The sequence below is a fragment of the Crotalus tigris genome, unplaced genomic scaffold, assembly GCF_016545835.1.
Source record: "Crotalus tigris isolate CLP2741 ecotype Arizona unplaced genomic scaffold, ASM1654583v1 scf7180000017987.690289119674:8195010, whole genome shotgun sequence".
Taxonomy (NCBI): domain Eukaryota; kingdom Metazoa; phylum Chordata; class Lepidosauria; order Squamata; family Viperidae; genus Crotalus; species Crotalus tigris.
In genome coordinates this window covers 6,360,363-6,381,192 of record NW_024096758.1, presented here as the reverse complement: position 1 = coordinate 6,381,192, position 20,830 = coordinate 6,360,363, and the positions used below count along the sequence as shown (strand labels likewise).

Genomic DNA, 20,830 nt, shown 5'->3' with positions numbered 1-20,830 from the left:
TTCATTCCATAAAGAAAAGTAGAGAGAAAATAAAGGGAGATCACCCTTTCTTAGTTGGCCAAGTAGATGAAAGGGAGGCTGAAATTTCCAAAAGCCGCTTTGTGGGAGGATCTCAGCATTTTCACATCATAATCTATTTTTTTATACAGCATAGAGGTCATGATATCTCTGCTGAATCTCATGAGCATTCCCTTTGTTCTGCTCTTGTACTTTTTCTTACTTCGTTGTGTTAGTTTCTTTTGAAGGAAATAAAAACTTGTTTATTAGTACCAGCCTTGAATTCTTGTTCCTTCTCCCCCCTTCCTCCCACCTTTCCTCCTCACCCAGTAATAGGATACACATCAAATAGTTGGATTCAGGGAAAATAGCACACATATTGAGGGGGAAAAAACCACTTGCTTCTAAAATCTGCACCACACTGCTAGCAGATGTTTACCTTGTGGTCAACCACTCAGATCTCTTTTACATGTCCCCCATTCTATGTTTTCACCTGTTTTTATTCATTCCCAAATGCAGAACTTTACCTTGCTGTGAAATTTCATCCTTTTCATTTCAACTCACTGCTCTCAATATTTTCCTCCAAGCTGAAGTTGAGACATTAATGAATATTTTGAGTAGTCCTACTGCCAATTGTGAGTCCCTTTAACAATAATATCTTTTAATCTATATTTACCTTCTTGTTAAGAATAGAAGATATTCTGTCAAAGCTCTGTTGAGATATATTATGTCTGCAGCCTTCCCTTGATCTCCCAAAAGCTAATAACCCTATCAAAGGAGCTAAGTTAAATCTGGCATGATTTGTTTGCAACAAACCCACACTAACTCCTGTAACAGGATGCTTTCCCAAGGGCTCACAAACCTGTTGCCTTTATATTCTGTTTAAGAACTTTGCCCAGTATAGAGATCAAAGCAACAGCTCTGTAGTTTCTTGGATAATACTCCCCCCCCCCTTTTGGAGATGAAATATTTGCTTTCTCTCAATCTTCTAGGATTATTTTGTGGGGGAAATAGAAGAAAGGTGCATTGGATATGTTCACCACCTTGAGTTATTTGTGAAAATAAAGGCAGGATAGAAAATAAATCAATAAATATTGCCAGTTCTTCAGCTCATAGTTTAATGAAGCTGTTCTATGATCGTCTCTATTAGTTTCTTCAAGATGTATTTTCTGATGGCCAATTCCACAGCTAACGGAACTGAGTAAAGTAATTCTTTGATCTCTCCTTTAAAAAAAAGGTTTCCCCTGTCTAGTCGTCTCTGACTCTAGGGCAGGGGTAGGCAACCTTGGCTCTTTTATGACTCGTGGAATTCAACTCCCAGAATTCCTGAGCCAGCATGGCTCAGCTTGGAAACCTCTCCCTTTCCCCTCAGCATGGCTGGCTCAGGAATTCTGGGAGTTGAAGTCCACAAGTCATAAAAGAGCCCAGGTTGCCTACCCCTGCTCTGGAGGGTGGTGCTCATCTCCATTTCTGAGGGAGTTGAGGGAGCCAGTGTTATCTGTGGTCATGTGGCCAGCATGACTATATGCCAAGGTGCACAGAATGGTGTTACCTTCCCACTGAAGTGGTACCTATTTATCTACTTGCATTTGCATATTTTTGAACTGCTCGATTGGCAGGAGCTGGGGCAAATAACGTGAGCTCACTGTGTCACACAGTGCTGGGTCTTGAACCCGAGCTGTCAGCTTTCTGGTTGACAAGCTCAGTGTCTTTAACCGCTGAGCCATCATGCCCCTTTAATCTATCTAAATTTCCCAAACTTAGCCTCATTAAAAAAAACTTCATATACATGACGTATTCTTCCAACAACCCTGTAAATTCACCCAGAGAAAAATGTGGTATTTGTTCTGTAGAAGTTACAAATGTAATTTTAATGAAGTGGGAGAAAGCCAAGCAACTTCCATGCGGGAATAAAATAAGAATTGAAGCGCATGTTGATTGGGGTGAGGACTAAAGTGTGATTTAAAAACTTCAAAGTAAGAGATATTGTTTGAGCTGGATAAATTGAAGTTTTAAATATAGTTGCATGTTTGCTGAGTTTATATATTTTTTGTTTTATTGCTTTTAATTACTATGAACCATACACAGCCATGTACATCAGATGGGCAGCTATCTAATAAATAAAATACAGTAGAAGAGAAGAACGTGTCTCAGAAGCTCTCAGTGGAAATTCCAAGCATAAAAATAGCAAAGGAAAATTAATGGACATAATTTTAGAGATATTTTTAGGGAGGTGATAAGAGCTCAAGGCAGGAAAAAATGTACGTAGGTTATCAAACTTTTGGTTACTTGGAGAAAGGACAACTACTTATTACACTTCCAGAAATTTTCTAGATATGTCCAATAGATAGTAAGCTGAGAAACCGCATGATTAGGATGACACAATACTACACTGTATCATATTGCAGTATTTTAGGATGATAAATTTCAAGTTTTTAGTCTTTAGACGTTTTGAACTAAATATATAAAATAGAAAGTCTAGTCCCAAGAATAATATTTCCATCATGCATGGAAATTCATCCTTCTATCAATCCCCTCTAAAGTACAGAGAGGATTTCAGTCCCATATCAGTTTACTAATTTTGACAGAGTCCAGCGTTCTGTATTTTGTAAATTGAAAGTAGTTCTTCAAAATAAGCCATTAAATAATCAGATTAAGTCAACCATGTTTAAATGATATATTTACAGATAAAATATATTCAGTATATTTTAACCAGTATGTGTGGAAGTGAATACATTTGAGAATATATATTAAAGCAAATAATTGTAAAGGCAAATTAGGAAGGGATTTGCTGCCACCTGCTGCCACCAATTTTTACACTGCTTTTACTACAATAACATGTCCATAATTCTGCTTAAGGCAAAGTCTATGTAATTAATGCCCATCCACCGTTCTTTTTAAACACACTTTAAAATGATTGCATTTTGCCAGTGCAACCCAAAGGAATTCTGTAGCAACAGCATTAATAGCAAGAGCACTTAGACTTATATACCGCTTCAGTGCTTTACAGCACTCTCTGAGTGGTTTACAGAGTCAGCAAATTGCCCCCAATAATCTGGCTCCTCATTTTACCCAGGTCGGAAGGATGGAAGGCTGAGTCAACTTCAAGCCGATGAGACTTGAACTGCCGAACTCCTGGCAGTTGGCAGCCAGCAGAATTAGCCGGCAATACTGCATTCTAACCACTGTGCCACCACAACTAATGTAAGAGTTCATGTCAGTCACCAAGCTTGAATATCTAGAACAATCTGTGGTGTTATACTATTAAATTTTATTTATGTATTGTATTTCTAACATTTCCCATTCTAGGCAGCTTCACAAAAACAACATGTAATAAGCAGTATCCCTCTATCCAACCCATAAACAACAACTGTTAATAATCACCTATTAACATACCATTTCAAGCCCTAGGCAAGAACCCTTAAAATTGTTTTCATAAGGCAAAAATAAGAACCTTTGTATTTCTATGATTTGCACCAAAAGAATTTGGATAATAAATAGACACCAAACATGCCGAAACTTTCTTTCAAGCCATTTTTATTTTTCTAACTCATGAATATCACCCTTTAAGAGCATTCTCAAACAATCATAAAACATAATGGTTTCAAACTTACATCCTCCTAAGGAACCTAATCTATAGGGCAGGAAATTACAGGGAAAACAAATTTCTCTCCAAGTAATCAGTTATCAATATGTTTCAATTGAGACAGGGTTCCTTTTACAATGAGTCTTCTTTTCAACATAATGTCACTAATAAGGGTATCCCTTATGCAAACTTGGTGCTTATTTGCATATAAAACTATACAATTCACGCCACTTTGAATATTTCAAATGAAGTATAGCTCTTCCATATATTAAAAAAAAAAGTAAAGTGAAATGGTTTTCCTTCTGTTTTAAGTTCAGCTTTCTTCTGCACAGCCAGATTCTGAAATTAGCAGTATACAGTATAAAGATTTAATATTTGTGAATTACTTTTGTCAAACTATAAACAATATTTTATAATGATGTAACAGAAATTTTGTAAATTAGTAAGTTACCACGACCCCATGTCTTTAAATCAGTGCATTGAAGGTCTAATTAAACTTTTAATTTTGAAGGAAAGGCAAGTAACGGGATGAGGGGAGACAATCAAACAATGAATAGTATAGTTAATACTGTACTGTACTAACAATGCACGCAAGCAGGGAAAGGGTGTAAGGTTAGGTTAGGAAATGAGCACGCAAGTTACACGGAAGACTATTCCTACTTCTGCTCTCTTACTGATCCCTATATCTACATTTATAAACAAACGCCTTTGTCATTTCCTACTGTCATGCTAGTACTAGACAGATAAAATTAGTCATGAAGGAAATCACTCCCTCCCAAATACATGATGGTGGCAAAAAAGCCCAACAAATCAATGCTGATGCTGATGCTAATAATAATAATAATGTTGGAAGGGACATTGGAGGTCATCTAGTCCAACCCTCTGCTCAGGCAGGAAACCCTATACCACTTCAGACAAATGGCTTCCATTCCATCCACTGAAAAGAAGCAAAGGAATATGCAAACATGTTCACTGTAGTCATCTTCTGCAACTCCCAGGAAGGTTGAGTAAGCAAATAGTTGAGTTGCCTATAGATAGAGCTAGTAACAACTGAAAAGATGAAGTGCCCTTTATGGCTAATCCCATATTATACCACAAGAAAGAGAGCAAGCAAACAGCAATGACTGTTCATACCCCACCTCTATAGGCATAACTGTCAGTCCAAATTTCTTTCACATGAGAAAAAAAAAGGTTTGCACACTTTTTTTTGTGCACTCATCCAGGTGGCAGATCTCAGGAGTAACATAATGGGGAGGATTGAAGATTCAGAAGTCTTTTTGGCTGGTTTCTCAGTTTTCATGCTTCATTTTCAACTCTTATTAAATAGGCAAATATGTACCTTAAATTCTGTGAGAAGGAAAAATGGGCAGGAGAGGTTGGGTGTTCTCTTACAGAGTAAATGGTTTTCGTTCCATGTTCCTGAATAAACTGCTTTTTAAACTTAAAAGACTACAGCACAGGTCTTCAAACGTGGCAAATTTAAGACTTGTGGACTTCCAACTCCCAGAATTCCTCATCCAGCCCTGGCTGGCTAAGGAATTCTGGGAGTTGGAGTCCACAAGTCTTAAAGTTGCCACGTTTGAAGACCCCTGGACTACAGTCTTCCCTCAAATACTGTGTTGTTTTGTCCCTGAGATCCAGTTCAATTTATCCTTAGTCTACTTAGCACTAGTTTGTTCACAATTCTTTAGCTGGATGCCGGTTTTCAAAATATCTGAGAAATGCAAACCAAATGTATTGTTGCATATTTGGTATAAAACCACATGTAGCATTTGTCATTTCAATTTTTTTTTTAAAAAAGCTGCAGCGTATGACCTTCCAATTTTCATCTCTGAAATGTGTGCTTGTAGGCAGATAAGAAACCTCTACAACAATGTTGAGGTTCAGTATTGAAATCTTGTCATTTCATACGAATGGTTCAAATTTAAAGACTTCTTTACACTTAACTGATTAAAAAGAAAGAAGCACGGAAGAAGCCCCGCAGCTGTCCTGAGAATCATTTGATCAATTCATCTTGTTCATTCCCACCCAGCAATTACAACCAAAAAGAATCTCCAGAGTACAGATGAACTGGTTTTCACAAAATTACTAGGAGTCAAGCTCAAATCCTAAACACCATTACTTTACTTAGATATCAAACCTCTGAATAAAAAAGGTTAGCGCTACCTTGCCTTCTCTCCAAATCTACTTTCACTAGCAAATTCCAAATAGAGAATTTAGGTGTTAGAATTATTGCTTAAACTGTCACAAACAGTTAAAAAACAATAATCAACACTTTCAAACTAAGGTCAGTGACTGACCAATAGGCCTACCCTAGTCTACATGCTTAGTCTATAGTGGGATTTAGTTATAGTAAACAATGGAAATAGCCATGGCTAATATTCCTATCTAGCAAGAATGGACAGCTGCCAATTATCCCAGATAGTTGAAGAAACTATAAAAAATGAAAATACTTTTTGATTCTTATGCAAGGGTGATTAACACTTCAGCCATTTAAACAGAATGACAGGTAGGTGTGATTGGGATTTGATAGCAAAGCAACATTTAAGTCTAAGTACAGATTAGGTGAGACCTGTTTCAAATATAGCAACTGTGAGATGGACCTTGGAGTCCTAGTGGATGATCACTTGACTGTGAGCTAGCAGTGTGCAGCAGCAGCAGCCAAAAAAGCTAATACAATCCTGGGTTGCATAAACAGAGGCATAGAACCAAGATCACATGAAGTATTAGTACCGCTTTATAAAACCCTAGTGAAACCACACCTGGAACACTGCAACCAATTTTGGTCACCATATTCCAAAAAAGATGTTGAGACCTTGGAAAAAGTTCAGAGAAGAGCAACTAAGATGATCAAAGCCTGGAGACTAAAACATATGAAGAACGGCTGCAGGACTTGGGTTTGGCTAATCTAAAAAAAAGAAGAAATAGGAGTGACATGATAGCAGTATTCCAATATTTGAGGGGCTCCCACAAAGTAGAAGGCGTCCAACTATCCCCCAAAGCACCAGAGGGCAGGACAAGAAACAATGGTGGGAAACTGACCAAAGAGAGAAGCAACCTGGAATTAAGGAGAAAGTTCCGAACAGGACAATTAACCAGTGGAACAGCTTGCCTCCAGAAATCGTGGGCTCTCCATCACTGGAGGTTTTTAAGAGACCGGACAGTCACTTGCCTGACATGGTATAAGTTCTCCTGCTTGAGTGGGGGGCTGGACTAGAAGTCCTCCAAGGACCCTTCCAGCTTCTATTCTATTCTGTTCATTGACTAACTTCAGAATAAATGAATGGCATGCTCTTTTCAAGGAGCAAGGCACTGTCTGATCTATGCAATTGTCACGCACAATCAGATGTCTGTATGCATAAGAGAGAGTAAATTTTCAAGATGCAATCCAGAATCACATAAAGACCAATACCTCCAACTCTCCAAGCAATCCTATTACCTTCCAAGTTTCCTTTTGATGAATGAGAATTCAGTGAGGCAAACATCTTACAGCACATCTCCTTCTCTTTCACCATGTAATCTCTGTAACAGCTGCAAGTTAAAGCAAATTGTTTCAGCACTGGAGTGCCATCAGTTTGTTTTTAAAAAGCAGACATTTTGAAACAGAGTCTAAACATGCAACTGTTTACTCTGGAACTAGAGAATTGTGTGAGTGTGGCTAATAACATCAAGAACTGGGTTTTGCACTTAGTTTAATGAGCCTTAAAATCAGACTGATTTTAGTGCAATACTCATCAGAGCCACAACAGAGATCTCCAGCTGAATATAATGAACATCATTTAATGAAATTTAATAGCTCTATTCTCATTTATATTATCTTTATAACACTTAAAATTAATTTAACAATTTAACAGCTGAATATGCTGTGCATCATTTAAACTGTATTAATACATTTCCAGTGGCCAATAAAATGACCACTTGATAAATGACCCTTTAAGCATGAAATTCCAGAAGACTCTCAATGTTTGTAAAGCAGAAGCAAAATATTTGCTAAACAAAGAAGCCAGTTGTGCTAAAAGCCAACCAAAACCGTGCCTGTTCTCTTGTGAGTAGGTTTGCAAAAGCCTTTAGCTGAAAGAACCAATGAAATTCTCCTTCTAGCCTTCTACTGAAAGGCTATAAAGATAGTTAGTATTAAAGTGTCCTGTCTAGCATAAGGGGAAAATGCATTTTAGTCTGTCCAAATAAAGGCATTTTTCCAGCTGTGTTATCCAGAAAAAACCAAGTGAACTTAGCAAAGAACAGAGCGGGAAATCATCTAAAGAAACAAGCAAGGAACTTCAGAGGGATGGGGGAACTTTCCCATATCCTAAGACAGTGATGGCGAACCTTTTAGAGACCGAATGCCCAAACTGCAACCCAAAACCACTTATGTATCATCGGGTGCTGGGTGGGCGTGGCCCATTGGATGGGTGTGGCCCATTGGATGGGCATGGCTGCAGTGGTAACAGCAGAGTGGGTGGGACTAAAAAGTTCAATCAATCAATTCCAACTTTGCGAGATCTTTTTTTTTCCTGCAAGAAGTTGTAATTGATTGATTAATTGATTGAACCTTTTTTTTTTTTGCACACGGCGGCAGAGGCCTAAAGTAAAAAGGTTTTATAAAACCCAGCTGAAGGCCTAGGACTAAGGCGACGGCATGCGTGCCCACAGAGAGGGCTCTGCGTGCCACAGGTTCGCCTCCACAGTCCTAAGAGCAGTGTTTCCAAATTCTGGATAAGTGAAACAGATTTTTTATTGGCATTTGATCAATGTTTCAATGGGCTTCACCATCTCAAGAGATTTAACCTACAAGTAGTCCTCAGTTAACAACTGGTCACTTAAAGACCATTTGAAATTAAGATGGACCTCCCTAGAGCTGCTTATGACCTGGATTCAAAGTTCTGATGGCTACACATCTCTCTGCAGTCATGTGATCACATTCTAGGTGCTCAGCAACCAGTTCACATTTACGGTCATTTGCAGGACCTGTTTTGTGACTATAATTTTCAGCTTTTTTTTCTGGTTTCCAGCAAAAATGTCCATTGCTAATAAAGTGTTTGCTTCACAACCACCACAAAAAGGTCATAAAATCGGGCATGGTTACATAGTGACCTTTTTAAAACAATTTCTACAACTTACAACTACAACTCCGAGCTCCCTTATGGTTGCAAGTTAAGGATCACCTGTACTTTGTAGCAAATTAATGCTATTTCTGTCTATTTGGTATGCTCACTTATTCAGTCCAATATACCTTTAATCATTAGAAGAATACTGAGGATTAAATAGCTACAAGGAATACATTTGAACCATTACCATGAATCTAAGTGGTAAGTGAATGAGTTTCCAATTCAGCTAATGTGTTACAAAAATATAGCAGTCAAGTAAGTGCTCTATCACCTGGCCAGCTTTTTCAATTCATTGTTAATATCTTGGTTGAAGGGCTGTTCTTTCTGAGCTCTTACCAGAAACTCTCGGGCTCTCTCATACTCTGTCAAATAAAGGCATGCCTGGAAATTAAGAATACAGAATGTACATAAATTGCAATTGCAGTTTGATCACTTCCATTGAAGAGTAAAACAAGGTAAAGGATTTTTTTTTTTTAACCAGGTTCATACAGCAAGCTGGAATTCTTTGCAATTCTGCCTTATTGATTGTAATCTAGACGTCTTGCACATAATGATAGGTTCATACAATGGACACATCAGTTTTGAGAGCACGTTACAGACACATAAAGAATGAGGGCTATACAGTGTGGGGAGGGGGAACTTATCATAAAATAGTACATAGCAAAACAATCTGTCAAAGTCAAATTGGTGAGATTATTTCCTCTCACCTCTAGAAAACTTTCTGCAAACCATTGTTTATGTCAAATTGGATATATTTACAAGCAAAGCAGAGATCTGCAGTCACTAAGCATCCATGGGTCCACATTAGTACTCATTTTTAAAAGATGGGTTTAATGTTGTGTAAATCTAGTTATTGTGGTTTGTAAATCATAGGTCACGGTTTAACTGGTTGTGCATTCCCAGAAATTGTATTTAAAAATTGTTTTAATAAATTATGAATTAGATATGTAATTTAAATCATTGCTTAACTACTTTTGTTTGGCTTTCTGTCAACAGATGTTCACTAGATTAGAAACAGAAAAGCAAAAATATTAACATAATTTCCAAAGTGCGATTTCTGTATAAGAAAAGCAAAGCAGAAATAATTAGACATCACATACTAGAATGTAATCTGTAAAGAATAAAGCAGATTCTTCATAAAATTGTTTTATTGTTAAAATTATTTACTTTAAATCTCTTCATATATTGATGACATTCACTGACACTGTCTAAGTATCTCATGGTGAATAAACTTGGGAAACTTTTCACACCCACATCCTAAAATGAGGACTGTTGTGCCAATTTCAATGGCCTTTAGTCAATTTACAATATGAAACACCAATTATGTGTTTCATATTGTAATTATGTAAGATGATGATGGAAGAAGCTGAAACATTTTAATACACTCTTAGTTCTTGGTTTCCATTACCCAAACCTGCCCTAACAATTTCCTAGCAGGAAGGAAAGCTAGTCTGACATTAAAAAAACTCTCAGAATTCTGCCAGATATACAAAATGGGGGGGGGGAACCAACCTCCTTACCTGGCCACATCTGAAAAGGGCTTTAGCATTCTTTTTATCTAGCTCTAAGGCTTTTTCGCCATAGACTAGGGCTCGATCTGGACGTTCCAACTTCAAGCAAACAAAAGATAAGTTCAGGAAGACCAGAAGCCTGGCAGCATCAACTTTGTCTTTTCCAGTCTCTTTGGCACATGTACGATTGAGTACTGAAAAAGCCTGGTGAATAGAAACAAAATACACTTACATCAGCAAAAAGATCTGTGATAGAGAATTGCTAGAAATGTTCCCGTTAGACAATTATACTGACTGCCATATGTGTTGGGTTGTATGGATGCTGACTTGGGAGACAATTCAAATAAATGTTTATGTATTATTTATTAAAGGTTTTATCCTACCTTCTATTAAGGACTCCAAGAGGACCCCACATTTTTTCCTCACGACCACTCCTTCAGGTTGGTTGGGCCGAGAAAGAATGAATGGTCCAATCACCCACTGGACTTCTACACTAGCACTAGAGCCTGGGTTTCTTCAACCATCTTAACTCTATACCACACCGGCTCTTTTAAATGATAATTTTCTTGTTTCTTCTGTGTAGCTGTCCCCCAATCTTATTAACTTCGGGAAAAAGACTTTAGAAAATTCACAAGTGGTCAAACAAAAATCGTTCTTTTCAGATTCTGGTCATCATTTAATAAATGATGATTCCAATCAATTTTTCACATAGTTTTGTATTTCTAAGAGACTATGATAGACCCATACTAACTGCAAGATAACATATATAAAATCTGATGTTTTTTATTATAACTTCTAGAAAACAGCATTTTCTAGAGCTTATTTATATAGAATCATAGGGCTAGAAGCAACCTTGGAGGTCTTTTACCCACCCATCCCCCTCAGCTCAAAGCAGGAGACCTTATTGTATCCTAGACAAATCGCTGTCCAATCTTTTCTTGAAGATCTTCAGCAATGGAGCACCCATAACTCTGGGAGGCAATCTGTTCCACTATTTAATTGTTCTTATTGTCAGGAAACTTCTCCTTAGTTCCAGATTGGATCTCTCTTTAACAAGCTTCCACCCATTGATTCAAGTCCCACCCAAAGGTGCTTTGGATAATAAGTCAACCCCCTCCTCCCTGTGACTGCCCCTCAACTACTGGAAGACAGCTTTCATGTTACTCCTAATCCTTTTTTTTTGTTAGGTTAGACATAACTAGTTCCCTTAACTGTTTCATCATACAGTTTAGCCTCTAGACCCCTTATCATCTTTGTTGCTATTCTCTGCACTCTTTCTAGAATCTCAGTATCTTTTTTGTATCATGGCAACCAGAACACAGTATTCCAAATGTGGCCTCACTTATGTTGGGTAGAGCGGTACTATCACTTCTTGTGATCTTGATGCAATCCCTCTGTTGATGGAGCCTAGGACTGCATAGGCTTAAAAATTTTCACATTTTGGCATGAATAGGAAGAGAAGATTTTTGTGTAGGATATACTATATACTTCTATTTAAAATTTCTAGGTGTAATTTGTGATTCATTCCCGTATTCCACGAATATTACTTACCCGCTTGTATCTCTCCTTGGCATCCATGAAACGTGTCTGACGGAAGAGGTAATTGCCAAATTCACGTTCTGTTTCTGCTACCTTTATAATTTTCTCCAGTGGAAATCTATCCTGCTGCTCCTATGCAGAGAAGCAACAATATAGTTAGAGAAACTAGTCCCAAAAGTTATAAGTTTAAGCTAGAACTGTTATACTGGAAACCTACACAAGTTAGTTCTCTAAAGCCGTAAATGGCTCAAGACTGCCTCTCCTACTACAAATCTGCCCAATTTTTAGGGACCATTTTAATTATTTTCCGTTATCAGAACCTCAGTGATATTGTGGACATGCTGGTAGGAGAGGGTCTTGTCCAAAATATGGAATGCTCTCTACCAAGCAAGATATATTTGGCCCACTCTTCAAGCATTTAGAAAAATGCAAAAATGTATCCTTTTTTGTTAACGTGTCATTGCTAACTGATTTAACTCATTTGACTTGCATTGATTTGCCTTTCTGTTGTTTGACATTTATAAGTCAGAATGTAAATTTAATCATGACTGATATGAAGATATCATATCAGCTGAAGTAAAAAATGTATAAGTAAGCGTATGCGATTTTGTCTCCTACAAACAGGATATAAAAAGGCAGCTTAATTGCTAATAGTCATCTTAGACTTAGAACAACTGTAATGGGGAAAACACTGGAATCACATGGGAATTTGGTTTCATTTTTCTAATGCTGCAGAAATTAGGAAGACTTGTCCTTACAGAAGTCCGAAAAACCATGTCCTACTTTTTTCTGGGGTTTCAGAGTTATACCACTAGATACAGGTAGACTCACTTAATGAACCTAATTGGGACTGGCAACTCTGTTGCTAAGCGAAATGTCACTAAGTGGAAAATCATGTGACTGCTTCTGTACTTTCCAGCTGGAAAGAGACAAAACTACTCACTTTCACATCTTTGACCAGTCCTCCATCTTTTGGAATGCTCAAGTACCTACTTACTGTCTTGCACACATGGAAAGCAATGTGATCATGCCACAGTCCAGGGCCGAGAGCCACAGGCATGCTACGTAACTTAAACTATGCTCTTTAAATCTCTTCCTCTCCAATCCGTCCACTTTACAAGGCGAATGGGGAGAAAAAAGCAAGTTTTGTAAGCCATCTCTCCTTTGCCTGACCCTTTCCTGCTGCTGGCGCAACTGCATTGCTCTTGATGTCTAGAAGAGCATACAGCTTACTCTCTTGAAATCTCTTCTCCAATCGATCTGCTCTGAAGGGGTAGAGGGAAAGGCAAAGGAGAGATGGCCTACAGAAATGGCTTGCTTCCTATCCTTGCTAAGCATGTAGTCAAAGACATCACGCGATTGCATTGCTTAATGACAACCATCTTGGCAGTCTCCCCTGCGGTCATTAAGCAAGGACCATATGGGTTCTGAGGACCTCATATGACCGTGACATAGGAACAGGCACTGAAACTGCATTCCAGACAAACAGGCCAGAGTGTGGGTGGGTGCTACAGAGTATGAGATCCTCATTCCATCTGGGAGCTCCTTGGGAGAAAAAAGCCAGAGAAACTTGGAACTTCCTGCTGCCTTCCTCCTTGATTTTTTTTACGTGAACCCAGCAGGAAAGGTTGCAAATAGTGATAATGTGACTGTAAAACGCTGCATCCATTGTAGTAGCAAGTTGGATGCCAAGTGCCTGGATTGCTAACATGCAACACCATGATGGCTGCAACTTTAAAGTCTGATCGTAAGTCCCCTTTGTTCAGCGCTGTTGTAATTTGAATGGTCACTGAATGAGTATTTGTAACCCAAGGAGTAACTATAAATGCCCATTTGGGGCAGTTCCATAAACTGAAAAGTTTGATCACTCAACAGCAGCAGCAAAACTAACAAGCATCAAGGATTATCTGTGATTTATTATTTATTTCCCTTTAGTCTATTCTCCTCCAGCTATATTCCATAGAGCTAAATGGGAAAAAACCCACAAGATTTGACACTGTGTATGAAAGACCGACTGGCGTTTTTGTATCCTGGCTAGAAATAGGGGATAATTTTGTTTGGTTCATTTTTCTTAGTGTTATCAAAATCAACATTTTTCTTCATAAACAATATGGAAAGAACTTAAGATCAAACATGAAAGCACTAAATATGCATGAAAAGAAAATTGCCAAGATCCATCCATTCTTAGATTGAATGTAAGACCAACAAGGTAGTTGATTTTTACCACAGGTCAAAAGCAGGGAAAGTTGCCTTGTCTTTAATTATTTTGGCCCGTCAACTGCTATCTCCAATTCTAATGCTTTCACTTTTCCTATAGTCATGGCAGAGAGCAATCTCCAACTTCAATAGCTCCTCAGTGGCAACATTTTAATTTTATTTAATTTACATGCTGCCCATTTCATGGTTTGAGGTGACGGTTGAGCGGCTTACTTGTAAAAAAATAGTTTCACAAGGACCATTGCTATATAAATTATAGATCAAAACCTCTAACTTATTTCAGAAGATGTAACTGAATGGTACTAATACAGGCTATTAGGTATAAATTTGTCTACTCACAGGAGGCAGGTCAAAGAACCTGTCTGATTCTGCCGAGTCCAAAAAGTCCAAAAGCTCAACTTCAAACAAGACTGTGGCGTTGGGGGGAATCAAAGGAGGGCAACCCAAAGTTCCAAAAGCATAATTCGGTTGGAAAAGAAATCTTGCCAACTCTCCTTTTCTCATTGTGAGTAATCCCACTTCCATACCCCTTAGAGTAATGTCTAGGAAAGCAAAACAGAAAATGAGTGACAGAAAATAATTCAAATGACAATGGAGAATATGATGAAAACAAAGAGTTACAATGCACGAGATCAGATATCTATGTAAGCATTTACTGATTAGATTAAACTCAAATTATATTTATATCCACTAAGTCATGTATCTTTCACTCACCTTCACCAAGTTTCATGAGTTTGGTGTTTTTCTTGAACCAATTTGTGTCAAAGGGTCTGTCCGTGTGTTCCAAATATCCTGAAAATTTCACTGAAAAAATCAGAATAAGAGGAAACAAAATAAATTTCACTGAGAAACATTGAACATATTTAATTTCATCAGCATAAATTTGCTTAGGAATAGTTTTCTTTGAAGTTTGTTGATGCATGGCATTCCTTAATCACAGAACACATTATCCATTACACTTTTCCCTTTTGGAATACAGAATATGGTGTTATGTTAAATGCAGAAGTGGAATAAGAAATATTAAAAGAAAGACAAAGAACTTAAGGAAATAAAAAAGGGAAAAATGCTTTTCATACTAACACTCATTATACTTCTCCAAAACTTGATATTCTTGCAAACAACCTTGCTTCTACCATATCCACACACACTATGTTTTGTTCTTTAAACTTGACACCTTCCTTTTTGTTAATCTCATCAACTCTATCCAACCGCAACTTTCTTGATCTTCCCCTTTTTTTTGATTTCAACCTCTTTGACTCTCTTTATATGACCAATCCACTTCAAAGTACCTGCCACTCTATTTTGTATTTCATTCATTCATTCAGTGCCCATTTATTCTTAACCTCACATCTGCAGCTTTTTCTACACACATTTCATAAGTATTCCATTCCCATTACACTCATCTTTTGTTCCTCCATATGTGCTTATTTCCATATATGCATATAAGCAGAAACATGTATATACTGTCAGTTTTACTTTATTCCACATATAGATTCCTCCTAATGGACCATACACTAATCAGCACCATCCTATGAGCATTTGTATTTTTTAAAATTCTTCATCCATTTTTCTTCCTTTATTAAACATTTTACCAAGGTACATAAATTCATATTATAGTTTTTGGTCATATATTTATTATAGTTTTGGGATCAGACAATATGAATTGGAACACTCATTCAGTTTTCCTTGTCAAATATAATTACTGTATTATTATCACATTCAATAACCAATTGCAACTACACTTACATCAATTCAATAAGCTTTTTTTGACATTCCTCAATATCAGTGGTTTTGGGGGTGGTGAACGCATGTCCACACACAGGCACACACAAACCCCCATTGCTCACGCGAGTGGGGCCATGGGTACTCGCATGAGGCTGTGAACACCGGCAACGCTCGTGTGAGTGGGGCTACAAATGCTTGCGACACCCACAGAAGTGGGGCTGTGACCGCCCATGAAACTCATGCAAGTGGGGCCCTGATTGCCCACGTGAGTGTGGCTATGAACATCCACAATGCTGCTTGCGTGAGTGGAGCTGTGCGCACATACACACACACACCGGCCAGCCACTCACACGGCCTAGTGCCCCACTAGGCTGTGGCCCACAGGTTGGGGACCCATGTTTTAGATTCCATCTTTATATTTTATACTTATTTCTATAGCTTTTATGGTATATATTGACCAGAAATCTTCAGTAGTAAAAAACAAATCTCAAATTCTTAATGTGAGCTTTGGTTTTATGTAATTTAATGCCTATAGATAATCTAATATCCCTGTACAAATATAGGTAGTCCTCGACTTATAACAGTTTATTTAGTGATCGTTCAAAATTACAACGGCACTGCAAAAAGTGACTTATGACCATTTTTCATACTTATGACAGCTGCAGCATCCCCACAGTCACATGAATAAAATTCGGGCGCTTGGTAACTGGCATGCATTTATGACCATTGTAATGTCCCAGGATCATGTGCTCACCATTTGTAACCTTTCCAGCTGGCTTCTGACAAGCCATGAGGGAAGCCAGATTTGCTTAATGACTGCATGATTCACTTAACAGCTGCAACAATTTGCTTAACAACTGTGGCAAAAAGTTGATAAAATGGGGCAAAACTCACTTAACAACTGCCTCACTTAGCAGTGGAAGCCTGGCCTCAATTGTGGTCATAAGTCAAAGACTTCCTCTGCAAGATTGCTTAAGGAATCCAATTTTATCAGAAAATTTTAGAATTTAAAGATTATCTGTTGTTATTTAAATATTGTCTTTGGTATTTATTTTTCTATCCAAGCTCTTGTTTTATGAAACTTGGAGCTCACTTTACAAGAGACAGGCCTGCATTTTGCAGATTTCCCAAAGTCTTACACTTTTTATTTTTTCAACGGGACATCCTTTTAAATTGCTTTCTGTGATTCTAACAGTTCTCTATTTGCCACTGAATAAAATTAAATCCAATTAAAAAGGGAATTTTACATCCCCCCCCCCTTTTTTTGAAATAAAGTTTGATTTTAATTATCTCAAGTTATTTCCCAAATGGAGGAGGGAAAGGGGGCTGATGCTCTATTTACCTCAATACAGATAGTCCTCAACTTATGACCACAACTGAGCCCAAAATTTCTGCAAAACATTTGTTAAATACATTTTGCCCTATTTTATTATCTTTCTTGCCACAATTGTTAAGTGAATCTCTGCAGTAGTTAAAAATACGTTTAAATGAATTTGGCTTTTCCATTGACTTTGCTTGTCAGAAAGGGTGATCAGACATCCCTGGAACCTTGTAACCATCATAAATATGAGTTAGTTGCCAAGCATCGGAATTTTGATCACGTGAACATGGGAATACTACAAAGGTTGTGTGGAAAACGGCCATGTCACTGTTTTCAGTGCTATTGTAACTTCAAACAGTCTCTAAATAAACTATAAGTTGAGGACTATCTGTTCAAAAGGGACAGGAGGTGGTTCAATATTTCTATTTTTTTCCTTTTTGTCAAAAAATAATTATGGGAATCCCTCATATCTCTCTCTTGTTCACACACACACACACACACACACACACACACACACACAGTTAGGGGAAGGATGCCACGAGAAAGGTGATAGTAGCAGTAACTTCCAAACTATTACATCAAGGACATGACTGAATCAGGTATCTTGCCTAGGTTTCTAGGAAGATTTGGGGCGCATATGCTTTAGCTTACCTGTACTGTTACACAAGTGCTATGTGAGTATTCTGGCATTTTTTTACCTATGAATCTAAAGCACAGTGCAGACTTAAGAACCTCTTAATTAATGATCATTTGCCTAATTTTTCAGAACATATGGTACAAATATTAATTTAAAAACATGATTCATTTGCTAATTAAAAATCTGATCTTTTAATTATCCTTCACTAGCTCTTAATTAAATAAGGAAAAATAGACATAATATAATATCAATATTCAATAGATCCTAAAGCCACAAACAAATCAATGCAACTACATTACCTAATACTGATGAATCAGGAGGGACTGTCTCACCAGAGCCATCTCGGATTATTTCTTTCAACACTCCTCTGTCACCAGTAATATCCTGCATACGTTGACCCAACCACTGGTAGGACTTGGAACAATGAACATAAGAATATGCTAAGCATAATGTTAATCTCTTTTGCAAAACCAAACCCATCCTGAAAGAGCTTTGCACGACTGTTAGCCTTTTATCAAATGCACTTACCATTAAAGTGAACTTAATAAAATATTCGCTAAATGTTTTACTTTGGGTAAGCTGTTTTGAAGGTACATAAAATATCAGAATCAAACAACTGATTGTTTAGTATATTTTTTACTATATAATCCCTATTTTCTTTAATCAAGATTGAGGTTTATAACCCTTTTGATTGAAGAAACAGACTGCATTCAGAGTGTTTCAGTTAAATTCCTATTAATTTAATCTCTAATTTGTGGTAATTCATTCTATCTACTGAGCCAATCATGTAAAATTTTAATTCTATCATTGCTATACTGTATATTTTGCATTTGGCTTAAATAGTAAATTACAATAAAACTATATTTAAAATTATCAAGACACATAACCAAAAGGTTGACTGAAACAGTTCACATATACTTTTTGATATAAAGCACATTCACTTGAATTTGGGCAAAGGAGGGAGAAACACTGGCCTACTCATGTTAGCTTTAATGTCATTAGTTCTTGCTTAGGAGGCAAAGAGTCCATTAACTACGGTTTGTAAATATTGGTTATCAAATGTGGGAACTCTAGATTTTTGAGCAAACTACATTTTAATATGTGAAAACCCATGTATTCTGAAGAAACCAATATTATATGTCCATAGATATGTGATGTGAGATAAACAAAATAATTTAGGGCAAAGAAGGGCGGGCAAAACATCAGAAGGTCCTAGTATTCAATCCCTGGAGTACCCGCAAAATGATGTGACTTTGAGATAAATCTACCAGATTTGGGCCACAAAAACAAAAAAACAAAAAAACTCTTCAAGGCCAGCTTGTATACTGTTATGGTACCCTGACACGAAGCAACACCGAGAGCTATCGGGATCCATTTTCCAAAACCACTTGGGCTCCATCCCCGTCAAAGCAGAACCAGTCCGCATAAGCCACTGTCGAGGGCCACCCTTCCTTCGCAGCTCCATCGGAACGCGGGAATTGCGAGGGGGGAGTCAGCCGTGAAAAAAGGGGCCGGAGGACACCGAGAAACTTTTTCCTTCGGCTCACCCCGATATTTCCCACCCCGGTGCCTTCTCCTCGCAGATCGACTCCATTATCCTGCCAGTATCGCTCGCCGCTTCGCCTCATCTCCATTGGCTTTCCGAAGGGGCAGTCGGAGCAATGGTCTCCCTGATGTCTGCCCCTTTCCCGCCAGAACAAATAGGAAGGCGTCCCTCCGAATCTTTGCCCTCGACCAATCGAACGCGGATAATAGTCGAGATGTCAGGCCACCCACCGGCTCAGTCTTAGAAGCGCAGCTGCGTAGCCGCTTGCTTTTACTTTGAGGACTTAATTGGAAGGCCCTGGAGTATCCTGCAAACCGGGACTTTGCAGCACTTAACTGTCAAACCTGGCTTCTTCTTATGTAAACATCCTGTTTAATCTCCTATTCCAGTCAGATTGACATCTGGAGAATTTAATGTGTTGAAATATGAACAGAAAACTGCAACATGAAACTACGTGAATAATGAAGAGCTGAGGGCTACATATCATGTTGTAAACTCCAGGGAAGAGGAGGAGAAAAATATAATGGGCCGTATTCGTCATAATACTCGTTTAATCTTTTTGATATCGGATATGTAGTTTAATGATTGTGCATGCAAAATGCTCTTAAGCAGGTCAGTTACACATCTAAGGTGCAACATGCGAAACACAAACTTAGTTGTTTGTGGCACAGCCATATTAAGAGGGTTGGGAATGCAGCCAGTGTAACTTCTGTCTCTTGACATGGCATATATTCTGTCTTGCTTGTCTTTGCTTTCTTGTGCTTTTGAAAATAACCTTGAAGAGGGTTTTCAAACTCCAAAGGTTGTGTTTTGTATTCTCAGCTTCAGTGAGGCTAATATATTGTTTCAAATGGATTTCAAGCCTTTCTTCTTCATAATCAACATGGCTTCTTTCTCTTTTTCTGCTTTGTAGCACAAAATAAAGTGGGCCAGGTGAGTTAGAGAACTTTTTTGTGTGGGAAACAGCAATTTGAGAGGGGATAGAGCTGGTTGATCCTTTGTAACTCTATTAGGAATAGTATACTCTAAGAACTGATATTACAGAAAGCATGAATTGATATTTAGATTGTTGTGGAGAGTCACTGTGGTATAGTATATAGTTAAGGCCCCAGGCTAGAAACCAGAAGACTATGATTACTAGTCCTACCTAAAGCACAAAATCAGCAAGGTGACCTTGGACCCGCTACATACTCTCAGCCCTAAGAAGGAAGCATTGGCAAACCACTTTTGAAACCTTGCTAAGAAAATTGTAGAGACTGGTCAAGCAGTCACCAGGAGTCTAAAACTGACTCAAAGGAACACACACACAAAAGTTGCTGTGGGTATGTCTGAAAGCGGGAATTTTTGGTGATAGTTGCATGTCATTGAATAAATGTAATGGAACATCCAGAGATGAATTTTGGGAAAATTCTGTAATTTCCAAATAAATATGCATAAAGGGAAAATTAGTTGCTATAAAGTAGGTTTAGCTAAACTTACCCTTTTTGTTACCTAATATTTTTAATTTATTTTGCTTACAGTCTTGCACCTATTCTGCACTTTCTTACCTTGAAAGGGAGTAGCATGATGGAAGTGTATTATGCTCATAATCTAGAAAATGCGGACGAGGGCCTTAAAACAACTTGTAATAAAATTCTATAACT

General features: G+C 37.8%; 1 protein-coding gene across 4 annotated transcripts; it reads right to left on the bottom strand.

Annotated features, from left to right (window-relative positions):
• Positions 1 to 3,517: 3,517 nt before the first annotated feature.
• Positions 3,518 to 19,500, bottom strand: FKBP6 (FKBP prolyl isomerase family member 6 (inactive)). 4 transcript variants are annotated; one of them, XR_005557036.1, is made up of 9 exons: positions 19,189 to 19,500; positions 17,941 to 18,055; positions 14,673 to 14,762; positions 14,298 to 14,500; positions 11,754 to 11,873; positions 10,212 to 10,406; positions 9,028 to 9,072; positions 6,996 to 7,114; positions 3,518 to 3,922 (listed from the first exon to the last, which is right to left on the bottom strand). XR_005557036.1 is itself a non-coding variant. In XM_039346208.1 (9 exons), the coding sequence occupies exons 1-9, from the start codon at positions 19,273 to 19,275 to the stop codon at positions 3,897 to 3,899; spliced, it is 1,065 nt and encodes a 354-aa protein (XP_039202142.1). In that variant the 5' UTR covers positions 19,276 to 19,500; the 3' UTR covers positions 3,518 to 3,896. The 4 variants fall into 4 exon arrangements, 3 of the variants coding, with proteins under 3 accessions (XP_039202142.1, XP_039202144.1, XP_039202143.1); XM_039346208.1 differs by having other exon boundaries at positions 8,963 to 9,072; XM_039346210.1 differs by having other exon boundaries at positions 7,023 to 7,114.
• Between the last annotated feature and the right edge of the window lie 1,330 nt (positions 19,501 to 20,830).

Coding starts and splice junctions, on each gene's coding strand:
- FKBP6 (XM_039346208.1), bottom strand. CDS start 19,275: ATGGAGATGAGGCGAAGCGGCGAGCGATACTGGCAGGATAATGGAGTC. Junction 14,763..17,940: donor TCCTGATTCATCAGTATTAG/GTAATGTAGTTG, acceptor TGATTTTTTCAG/TGAAATTTTCAGGATATTTG. Junction 10,407..11,753: donor CCAAGGAGAGATACAAGCGG/GTAAGTAATATT, acceptor TCTATTCACCAG/GCTTTTTCAGTACTCAATCG.